The sequence below is a fragment of the Atta cephalotes genome (genome assembly GCF_000143395.1).
Source record: "Atta cephalotes unplaced genomic scaffold scaffold00050, whole genome shotgun sequence".
Lineage (NCBI taxonomy): Eukaryota > Metazoa > Arthropoda > Insecta > Hymenoptera > Formicidae > Atta > Atta cephalotes.
This window is the reverse complement of record NW_012130114.1, coordinates 408,776-421,145: the sequence shown is the minus strand read 5'-3', so window position 1 is coordinate 421,145 and position 12,370 is coordinate 408,776. Positions and strand designations below refer to the sequence as shown.

Here is a 12,370-nt window from a genome sequence, read left to right as displayed (position 1 = left end):
TATATTCTATTTTTTTTTAAATTGGCAATTACACTACTTGATAGAGCAAAGTTTTAACATTAAGAATCTGTTTTATTAATTACGGTATGATTTTGAACGGAGTTATGAGCAATCAAAATCAAAATGCTCTTTTATTTATCCGCGTGTAACTTTGTAATAAAAAGTGATAGGGACATTTTTTTCAAAACGAACTTTCAAGAAAAATTTTTTTTACGTCAGTTAGTCGAAAATTTCGCAATAAATGTTTTCTGTATATAATTTTGAGCTAACAAAACTCCGCAGAACTTTCTCTCCAACTAAATAGCAATAGTAGTAATAATAATAATAGTAAATATAATAAAACAATAAAGTAATAAAAATAATTTTAAAAATATTAAAAATAACATCAACGACGAAATAATAATAAGTAAATATTTACATTTCGTTATACCGTCCCCCCCCCCCTCCCTCTCCCTCAGAATAACTCCCTGGATCCGTTTCTTGCTATGTCTATGGTTTCCTCGCACATGACAATATCTGGTCAGTGGAGAACGACACATATTTGATGATGCAAAACAACAAATTAACAGTTGAGGTACAATTATGAAATAATTGTTTTGATATGAAAACCCTCCTCGAAAAAGCGGTCGAAATCAGTACGCTTAGGCAAGGGGGTAATCACTTTATGTAACCGTAGGACAGAGTCCCTGAAATCATATGAAATCCCTACGTATAATTCCATAATTACATGTACAATCATGAGAAATCATTATGCAATATTTGATAAAACCATTTACATATTTTATCAAATAACTTCGTATGTAGTAAAGAAAAATATTTGTATTCAAATGAAATCGTATCAAATGAAATCAAATGAAAGATGAATGTGGGGACAATATTTCAACTAGCGATTATTACTCTCTCGCTATATTGTATATTACTCATAATATATGTCATTATGTAACAGCGAGTTATGGAACAAATAATTCCGTAAGTAATCATTCTGATAGCGAAGATATTAAAAGAAACCATGATATTTACATTAATAACAATCATATCATAGTACAGTCATATCATTTTCTCCTTTATTTATATATCAATAATATTGTTACATTAGGAAGGGTGTATTCTAAATTCAGAAAATCGATTTTTTTTACGTTCTAATCTGAAACATAAAAAAATCGATTCTTTTTACATTTTTTAAGAGTTTAGAATCCTAAAAATTACTTTCTAAAAGATTTTATCAATGCTTATCAAATTAATGAAAATATAGGAATTTTAAAATTGTAGCACACTTTTGCGTTTAATACTTTATCATGTTCAAAGGTAATTATTACATGATAAAAAATTTTTTATACGTAATCATATGTTATTACGTAAAATTATATAATTATGTATATAATTATACAGGATGTCAGAATATTTGGTACTATTTTCATAGATAAAACGGATAAAAGCAGATAAAACGGATTAAAGTTGACAATTCCTCTGCAACTTTCTCAATAGTTAACAAGTTATTAATTAATAAATATCGTCCATATTTTAATGCCTAGCAATCACCTCTCCGTGCGCTTGCATTTGGTGATATGCCGGATTAAAATATGGCGATATTTATTAATTAATAACTCGTTAATTATTGAGAAAGTTGCAGAGGACTTTTCAACTTTAATCTGTTCTACCTGCATATGAAAATAGTATCAAATATCCTGTATAATTATATATGTAATTATATAATTTTACGTAATACAATACATATGATTATCTTATCCATGATATAATCCTGTGTAAAACAAAAATATTCCCTAAGGCTTAGAAAACTGAATTACCTTTCTCGTCATGAATACTGAGAATCTTCTCATACTTTTCACCTTTTCCGGTGAGGGATAACGTGGCAATCATCTATCACGTCCCCAGGTAATGCGTCTCTGAATTTGTACTTCTCCCAATTGATGATGAAACCTGCTATAACGGCAATAGTAAGCGTTTCTTTCAAGTTCGCTAGCGTTTCGATTTTAGCCTTCCCACTTAAGTTAAGTCATCCATGTATATGAACATGTAATATTCCTTCGGCTGAGGTCGCGAAAGACTTCGCCTCAGAAATGATGTAGGGCTATTACATAATCCAAACGGAGTCTTGAAGAATTCATATTGATTGTCGGGTGTGACGAACGAAGTATACTGACGGTTCTCGACAGCAATTGATACAGAAGAAGCTGTTCTTCAGGTTTAGTACCAAGAAAACTTGGGCATCGACTCAATATGCAACGCATCAATATGATCGTCGATCAAAGGCAAATAGAAAATCTATCGCGAAGTATCTTCCGGTTTAATTGTCGGTAATCTACACAGACAGAATAAGTTCCATTCTTTTTCGGCACGATTATGACTTGAATGTTTGCTGTTACTCAGTTGGATGACGCCATAACTACTCCTTCAAGCTATGCATTCAGAATGGCCTTTTTCTCTATCGCTAACTGGTAAGGTTTTAAACACACCGGTGACTCATTATGTAACACGATTTTCGTTTCAACGCTTGTCTGATTATTCTGCTTCGATATGTAGTCTTCGATTAGCTGCTGTATTTGATGGCGATATCATTCATCGATGTCCATATAGTATATCTGAATGTAATTCACTGCGCATAGTTTCCGTTTCTTCGTAAATCCCCTGGATCGTATTTCTGTATTTTCTTTGTTATTTTCTTTGTTTTTGTCTTTCTTTCTTTTTTCTTTTTTATTGTTGACTTCGTTATTCTTCTTTCTTATTTCTTCTTTGCTGTCATCATTTCCATTATTCTCCTTTATTTTTTCTTCTTTTCTATTATCGCGCTCGTTTCTTCTACGAAAAGCATGTCGCCCTTCATTCGAATGTCTACCTGCCTTGTAAGCCTTTTCTTCATCCTCTCGTTCATTGCGTCGTCCAGTACTACATGTATTTCTGCCTTGTATCAATCTCCTTGGATTAGATCAGTTCAAAAAAACTTTCAATCGGCTTTACTTGCAATCTTCCTAGCATAAAGCGAATGGAATGCGAATGAGTAGATTATCAATTCACTGATTTCGCTGAATTCTCACTTTCACTTTTCGTCCTCCTTCATTGTCTCGCTGGAACTATCACACTTCGTCGCAATGTGCCCAAACTGGTTGCATTTGAAGCATTTCGATCTTATTGTTTTTATGTGAGCAGTTTCGAGCTATATGTTTAAGCATCCATAGTTAAGCATCTTGCTTCCTTGCGTTCCTTCTGGTTGGAGTTCTTTTCATTCTTATCTGTGCTTTTTTCTTCAGCTGCTCCTTTCGTAATTTCTTATTTGTTTTCTCTTTTATCCGATCATAGTGCTCCAAATTTTTTCTTAATTGCATCATGATGTCTACTCCGTAAAAGATGCTTTTGTGGCTTTCCGTCAGATACTTCATCGATGATATATTGAATATATTGAGAATATATTGATATATTGAGTGTCTCCTCTTCGTCGTTTAACTCGTTATCGTCTGTATACATTGGTGTTTCATTTGATTGTCTTTTCCTCTTAGTCAGCTGTGCGTGTACTATAGCGCTATTATGCTTCGTTTCAAACTCAGCAGACGCTTCTTCATCAGCTTTCAATTATTTCTTTCTGTAACGACATGAAATGTTTCACTGATCCTCGCAGCAACTTCTTCGCTTAGACGATTTTCTGCAAGTTATCCCATTGTAATAGTAAAAAAATATTCGTTCATATTTTCAAATTCGTCTGTCTATCTATCTACTTTCATTTGATCATCTCTCGAGAAATGAGAGATTATTACGCTTCCTCCGATAGCTCTTATTGTGATTACTTTACTGTTTTTTGCGCTGTCTAGTTATCTCTGACTGATCGCCTTCGTGTATTACTCATACTTCATCTCTTCCGTCTTTTCCGCGCTTTATTCTGTTCCTTATTTTCATCATCTGATTTTTCTTGATCATCTTATCTCTCATTTCGTTATCTGAATTGCTTCGTTTTTCTGAATAACCATATCGTCCTCGGTATCATTATCGATGTCGCTTTCATCGCGCTTTCATCTTGCTCATAATGTGATAATAGTTATAAATCCGTCTTATTTCCCGTCGTTAATTTCAACTTACGCAACTGCTTTTTGAATTCTCCTACAGTTATTTTCTTTATCAGCATGGAAATCACGCATCCCGATTTCGCTATTTTCTCGAGGTCCTCGTCGTTGTCCATAATCCTCATGATCTCAATTATGTAGAAAGTTAAAGTAAATTATGCGATATGAATTTACACGATACAAATTTACGGAATATATGAATAATTGCAGCCTGCTGTGGACTGCTGATTCGATGATAACTGACTAGCTGCTACTGTCGCTATCGTCCTCTCTTGTTTTCTCCTCTTACATATTTGCGCCTGGCGTTCCAGTGGCCAAGGACGCGCCACCGATTTCCGGACCTATCTCCTGCATTTATTAAAGTAATAAGAAAAAAAATTTTTAATCGATCTTTTTTACCTCAAAAGCTTTCATTTTATGCCAAAAGGACACTCCTAAATTTTTATAAAAAGATATTAAGATTTAGAAGTCGCCAGTGAATGATTTTTAAATCATCAAAGTTTTGATTTTCCTTAATACATATTTGATTTGATGCAAAAATGGCTTAATCCGGATTTATAAATGTAGTGCAATAGTTTTTCGCTGAACACGATGCAATAATTCATTTAGCTCTACGATATATACTTTAAGAAATACAGTTCAGAAATACAAGTCCAATTAAAAATGACTAAATTTTGAGTTCAAGGTCGATTTTAGCAAGTGTTCAAATGGGCCGTTACTCCCCTCAAATTGTAGGTTTGTTCACCCAAGACAAGATCCAGTTGGAATTTTTCCGGGATCTTCTATAGGACCTTTAAAAGTTGCATTTAACTGGATTGTAAAATGTTTATAAGGACAGACAAAAATTTTTTAAATGTGTTCTAAAGTATGCAACTCAACAAAAAATAGGGAACACTTTAGAACACGCTCAAAATTGTATTGGAAATACAAATAAGTTTCCGCCGTTTGCAAAAGACGGCGCCACTAATAAACTATAGTTAAAATTGTTTGATGTAAAACGATAAGATTGGATATCTGACAACACCATAGCCTTAAAATATTAGCGATTTTGTATCAGCATCATATATTTTTTTTTTGTACGAAAATGTTGAATTTTGAGCCGAATAAGCGTCATTTGCGGAAACTTTTGATTTACTTCTTTAATTTGAAAAAATCTGCAGCTGAGGCTCATAGATTGTAGAAGCATATGATGATGCTGCCTTAAGTGAGAGAAGTTGTGAGTGGTTTCAAAAGTTTAAGAACAGTGAATTTGACATCGAAGACAAAGAACGTAGCGGAAGGCCGAAAATGTACGAAGACGCGGAATTGGAAGCGATTATTGGAGATTCGTGCCAAACGCACAAAGAACTTGCACTTAGGAATGATTCAACAAACAATTTCATATCATTTGAAATCATTGAGAAAGCAAGGAAATTGAGTTCCATATGAACTGAAGCCGAGAAACGTTGAACGCCGATTTTTCACATGTGAAATGCTGCTTGCCAGGCATAAACGAAAGGGTTTTTTGCATAGTTACTGGTGATGAAAAATCCACTACGATAACCCAAAGAAGAAGAAATCATGGGGACCACCTGGCCATGCTTCAACAGTGACAGCCAAGCCGAATATTCATGGAAAAAAACTCATGTTGTGTATTTGGTGGGATCAGCTTGGTGTCGTGTATTATGAATTGTTCAAACCGAACGAGACCATTACTGGGGTTTTCTACCGAACACAATTGATGAGATTGAGCCGAGCACTCAAGGAAGAACGCACCTACTACTACTCCAGGCATGACAAAATTATTCTCCTGCATGATAATGCTTGACCACATGTTGCGGCGCCGGTCAAAACCTACTTAGAAACACTCAAATGGAAAGTTCTACCCCATCCGCCGTATTCTCCAGACATTGCTCCTTCCGACTACCACTTGTTCCGATCGATGACGCATGGCCTGTCTGAGCAGCACTTCATATGAAGACATCAAAAATTGTATCGATTGGATAGCCTCAAAAGAAGTGTTCTTCCGACGCGGTATCCACATGCTACCAGAAAGATGGGAAAAAATAGTGATGATCATTACTTTGAATAAAACATTATGTACCGTTCTTTCACAATAAATGCTTAATTTTATTAAAAACGGCGGAAACTTATTTGTACTCCTAATACAATATTCAGAGTATCGTAACTCGGTGAAAAATTATTTCAAACAAAAAATCAAAAAAACATTTGAAAGCTTGAAATTTCTAAGATTTTCTTTCAACATCGGTACTAATATTTCAATTTGATTGATTCTTTATGGAAATATACGGATACAAATGGATACTCGTTAAATCTGAAAAATTTTACAAACTTTACGAAGATCTATGGCGAGAAATAAAATTCACACAAAAATGCGATTTGCGGTAATCGAAAGAGTGAATCTTTACTTTCAATTTGCTTTTTTATTGAGTGCTGTACGATTTTTTTTCACCGAGTTGAAAAATGATCACTTTTGCTTCGTACGTTCAGTAACTCAATGAAGAGAAATAGTACAGCACTCAATAAAAAAGCAAATTGAAAGTAAAGGTTCACTCTTTCAACTGCTGTAAACCGCATTTTTTGTGTGATTTTTAGATTTTTACTTCACGCCATAGACCTTTATAAAATTTGTACAAAATTTCAGATATTAACAAGTATCCATTTGCGTCCGTACAGCTCCATAAAAGATCAGTCAGAATTGTATTGAAATATTTATTACCGATTTCAAAAGTAAAGAATTCAACCTTTAAAGCTTTTTTATTCCTTATGTTTCATGTCATCAAAGTTAAAGTTTATTTTTTAATTTTAAAAGATCAGCTTAAGTGCTATACAATTTTTTTTCACCGAGTTATTGAATGTTGAAATAAAAGTGATCATTTTTGCCCCCCCCCCCCCTCTCTCCCTATGAGTAGCCACATATCTCACTCCTATGGGATATACAGCAAAAATGCAAGGGTTTCAGAAAAGTTTATTTTTTAATATGAAAAATAAATATTTCGGATTTCTAATATTTTTTTCATAATACAATTGTAGACAGTACAAGTTTTTACTGATATATAGTTCGCTTATTATAAACATAGTAAATAATACTTAATAAATTAAGTTTTTGACAGATGCAGCGTATATACCGGAGTTATTCTAACTTTTTATATAAAACTTTAAAAAAACAAACATTGTTATACCTAATAATATGTGACGCATACGTCGCATACATATTATATAAAAAATATATTTTTTAGTTTATTTCATTATTCTTAAAGCAAATTTGTACTTTGAGAACATTGCACTAAACTACTAAGACGAAATAAAATATTCAGATAATGGACAATCTGATATTTAATGATCATTAAACTCAATTGTACCATTGAATTCTTTGCTTTTTAGATTTAAAATTTAATACACCTTTACCAATTTTGTCAATTGCTAAATTTAATCGATTTCTACGCTTAGATTGTAAAAATTTTAAATTAGAAAAAATTCTTTCAATTCTAGCAGAAGAAATGCAACGTTTAAACAAAATGCTTGCAATTAGAACGGATTATGAACCGGTCACAAATATTCCTAGATAGGGCGAGTTTTTTGTGCATGCGTAGTGCAGAGTAATATCTAAGAGCTTGCAATGAAAAATTGTTGAAAGTTCCTAAAAAAACAAAACTGCATTTTGACTAGACATTTTGACCGATTAAAATCAATTTTAACCACTGGCTAGATCAAAACAAAAAAAAGTAGTCTTTTGTCAATCCTGGTTTTAAGCAAATGCATGTATGAATACGTGCGTGAGAGTAGGTTCTATGTATTATACAGTTCTTGATCAAAAGAATTGCGTCTCTTTTTTAATTTTGGGTTAAGAAGGTAAGATTCTGAACGGTTTGAAAAGTGACGGTTTTGAACTTGGATTGCGGAAAAAATATAAATGCGATCTATTTCAATTTGACGCTTTATTACTACATATATTAAACTTATTGTATGATAAATTTCATTAAAAAATATTGATCTAGCGAGGAGTAATAACAATCGTATGAAATGTGATTTTGCGGATAGGGAAAACATGTGCAGTATACATGATTCAGATTATTCTGAAACAAAAAATCGAAATAGTTTCTTAAATTAAAATGTACTCTTCATCGTAATTATAGACAGTAGACGCCCTTTTACATGTCTAAGACGTGTAATAAAATTTTATGACAGACTTAGATTTAAGGGATATTTTGTAACTATTAAAGCTTAATATGGTAAACATGTGTATCTGAGAATTCTCCTCTTGTTTTTTTCTCAATAAAATGTTTATTAGGGTGGAATCTATAGACGTTGCTCAAACTTTAAGATAATTTTGAACTGGTGCTTAAGATATCATCAGCCAATCAGAAAGTAGCGTGTCATTACTTGAGACGATCAAGAGATTAAGAACGGACTATGCACATCGATCTTAGGGTTAAAGTGCAATTTTAGTATTATGCATCTATATGATCTTCTTCGCGAAACGAGGTCCATCTATCCTCTTACCTAGAGGCGCATTTTGGCCATGTTCGTATATTACTAACAGTTGATTACCAGTATTGAAAAATCTGTAGTTCTGTTTACTATACTGTACTAACAACTGTTTTACGTATACTATACTGTATTGACAACTGGCAATAATATATAAATACATCTTTTTTATGTGGATAGATCTTATTTCGCGTAAAAAATTGCACGCCTTCAGGCAGGAAGGGTGGACCTCGCTTTACGTGAAAAATCAGACGCCCCTAGGCAGGAAAAGAAAGATGACTTCGCTGAGATCTCCAAGAATCGGAATAGAGCGCATAGCACAGTGTGTCACCATTATGCGGCTGGTCGGGACTTCATACAGCATACATTGAACTCGTGTCCAGTGTGGGAGGATGCGCGCGGAGAACTGATTGTAGTAATGTAAAGAGACCTCTTGCGGTTCTCGCTCCCGGCATTTGTAAGCGAGATATTACGAAATAAAGAGCATATCGTCTATAGTCTCTTATTTCTCAGTAATAGTCAACTTATAGATGACAGAACATTGATTCTGTCAGTGTTATCAACGTAAATTTGACTACTAATGGTGGCGGTTTATTCTAATTCATATTACAAAAACACTAGTTTTTGAAATATTTAGAGTTAAAGTGCAATTTTAATATCATGCATTCATATGATCTTATATGCGAAACAAGGTCCTTGCCAAATCTCTGCTTCTTCTTAAGGACTAACTTTCTCTAACTTTCCACGCAAAGCGAAGGCTACCCAAAATCTCCCTCCTCCCCCCCTCACAATCAGTGTTATGATTCTCCGAGGAGACCGCGTATGTGCAGTGCTCAGAACGACAGGAAGAGGGGTGTTGCTGCGTGTTCTACGCGGATGGCTCACCTGTTCCCTTCTTTCGTCTCTTTCACTCTAGCGTTCCGCCTCCTCTTTTGTCATTACGCTTACAAAAGGAGAAGATGATTTGCCAGGATTTCTCTGAGCACAAAAATTGTCGTAATATTTACTTATGTTAGACTTAAATTGTAGACATAAATAATGCACAAGCTTTCACGTATAACATACAACAAAACTTGTGCATTGCTTAGATCTACAACTTAAGTTGTATCGCATATATTATAAGATCGCATATAAATGCATGATATTAAAATTACACTTTAACTCTAAATATTTCAAAAATTAATGTTTTTGTAATACGAATTAGAATAAACCGCCGCCATTAATAGCCAAATTTATGTTGATAACACTGATTCTGTCATGTAAGTTGTAATCTGTCATCTGTAAGACTACTACTGAGAAATAAGAGATTACAGACAATATATAGAAAATATAACACGTTAAACACGTAGCTGCTCTGGTAAAAATTTTTCTCAAAATTTTTCGTATAATTTTTCAGAATTTCTCTATAATTTTATAACTTTTTCATATTTTTTTATACGAATTAAAATATTTTTCAGAAAATTTACATCTTTTTTCAGAATTTTTTATATGTTAATTATGAAATATCGTAAGATTTTTAAGAATTTTTTTAAGTATAATTTCTGATGAAATGTTATAAAATCTAAAAAAATTTTAAAATACTCTTTAAAAAATGGAGTGAGAAATTTTAAAATATTTCAGAATTCACTTGTATGAGTAAAGTTCTAAGAGAAGAAGTAAACTTTACGAATATTTCTGAGCATTTCTGAAAAATGTTCCAATTCGTATAAAAATTCGTGAGAAAAATTTTCACCAGGATGAATTAAATGAACATGATTAGAAATGATTAGAAATAAATATGATTAGAAATAACATTCTTTAACAAACTTCCTGTAAATGTATATTACTAGCGCTAGATAATGAGGAAAATATGGAAAATAACATCAAATATGTGATTTTCTGCAATTTGTTTGTAACTTGCGGTTATGTTGGCTATTGCAACTCATTTGAAACTCGCCGTTGATTATTGGCGGATTTTGGCAATCAAAAGTTGCGGTCACATTGTCTTGACTCTTATTATAGGAACACTATAAGGGGCTCCGCACAATAAAAGGAACAGGGAACAGAGAACAGAGAACAGAGAATAAGAACTTCAACCTATCAGAAACTGTGTATTCCACAATATATTTCTGATAGGTTGAAATTCTTATTTTCTGTTCTCTGTTCCTCCATTTAGTTGTTAAGGCAAAATTGCTCAGGATTATGATCTTGACAACATATATAGTCAAAATCATCGAGAGTTCTTTATAGATAATAATCGAAACGTAAATAATTATCGAAACTCTTAATTGTTAGCGACCAATTTTTTATTTGTTAAATTGTCGCATATTTCTGCACAGATTGTCATTGCGAGTATTATGTGCACATATAATAGGGCTGATTGGATGAAACTGGCGAAAAAAGCGGAAACAGCTGGTTCTGATGGCTTGGAATTAAATTTATCCTGTCCGCATGGTATGGGCGAATCTGGAATGGGTCTGGCTTGTGGACAGGTTTGTTTAATTTTCGTTTACTCGTTTATAGCTTGTTATATAAGAGTAATAAAAAAATGAAATTGATTTTAGGATCCTGAACTGGTTAGAAACATCTGCAGATGGGTTCGCAAAGCAGTCAAAATACCATTTTTCGTAAAATTGACACCCAACATCACTGATATCCTTTCCATTGCCAAAGCAGCTTACGAAGGTAATTAAATTTATTTAAAAATATTAAAAAATAAAATTAAAGCTATGCATATATTGTGTAAAATAATAATATTAATCATATCTAATTAAATATTTTTTCTTATACACAATACTACAATAAATGTAAGTTACCATTTGTGCGCAAAGTAATTTTACGTATTAAATTCTTAAGGGGGTATAAGAGTAAAGATCTTAAAAAAAAGCTTTCTTTGTCAATTTTTTGTTAAGTAACTATTTTTAATAATAATAATATATAGTAAGTTTCAGAAAAAACATGAATTAGTTATTGGGCATATTTTGAAGATTTTTATTTTAAGAATTTTTATACGTCAAAAAATAAATATAATGGTAAAAATAAATAAAATAAAGGTAATGTTACACAATTTTAGACTTCCGTGTTCAAAAAACATGGTCCATCGGTGACCAGAGAACGTCAAGTTGTAATTATCTAAAATGAACATTTCAGATTCTATATGAGTGTAGTTTCAGTTAAGCGTAGCGATTTTTTTAAATAATTTTTTTTTACAAAATGACAGCGGTTAAAAAAATTAATGTCTCTACATTTTGAACTTCTTAAACATTTCGCTCTTTTAAAAACTAACAATTAAAAAAATCCCTACGCTTAACTGAAATTATTCATTATTTTGTGAAGCTATTATTCAAAGCTGAGATCGATCAGTCAAAAATTGTTCGAATTATAGATGCCACCAGTTATAAAGAATAGTTTTGAGAAAAACACGTTTAAGTTTCAGTATTGCATATTCAGTAATGTGCGTCCGTTCGCATAAGAGAAACACTTCGAATTTTATAAAAATCTTTCAGGAAGATATTTTTAAGACATCAGTCTTTCAAAAAAAAATTTTTTTCGATTTTTGAAAATTTTACTCTGTTATACCTCCTTAAGCTAATTAAACTTTTATAAAGATCATATATCTAGAAAAATCTTATACCTACATATATATGGCGCGCGCGCGCATTTGTGTGTGTGTGTGTGTGTGTGTGTGTGTGTGTGTGTGTGTGTGTGTGTGTGTGTGTGTGGTGTGTGTGTGTGTGTGTGTGTGTGTGTGTGTGTGTGTGTGTAGTGTGTGTAGTGTGTTGTGTAGTGTGTAGTGTGTGTAGTTGTGTGTGTGTGTAGTAGTAGTACGTAGT

General features: G+C 32.7%; 1 protein-coding gene across 1 annotated transcript in view; it reads left to right on the top strand.

The window, feature by feature from the left end:
• LOC105622942 (dihydropyrimidine dehydrogenase [NADP(+)]) overlaps window positions 1–12,370 on the top strand; it is a 71,949-nt gene that overhangs the window by 46,324 nt on the left and 13,255 nt on the right. The window contains exons 10-11 of the mRNA XM_012204350.1: window positions 10,877–11,029; window positions 11,102–11,222. Coding sequence (XP_012059740.1) covers window positions 10,877–11,029; window positions 11,102–11,222 — 274 coding nt within the window. The remainder of the gene's footprint in view (window positions 1–10,876; window positions 11,030–11,101; window positions 11,223–12,370) is intronic.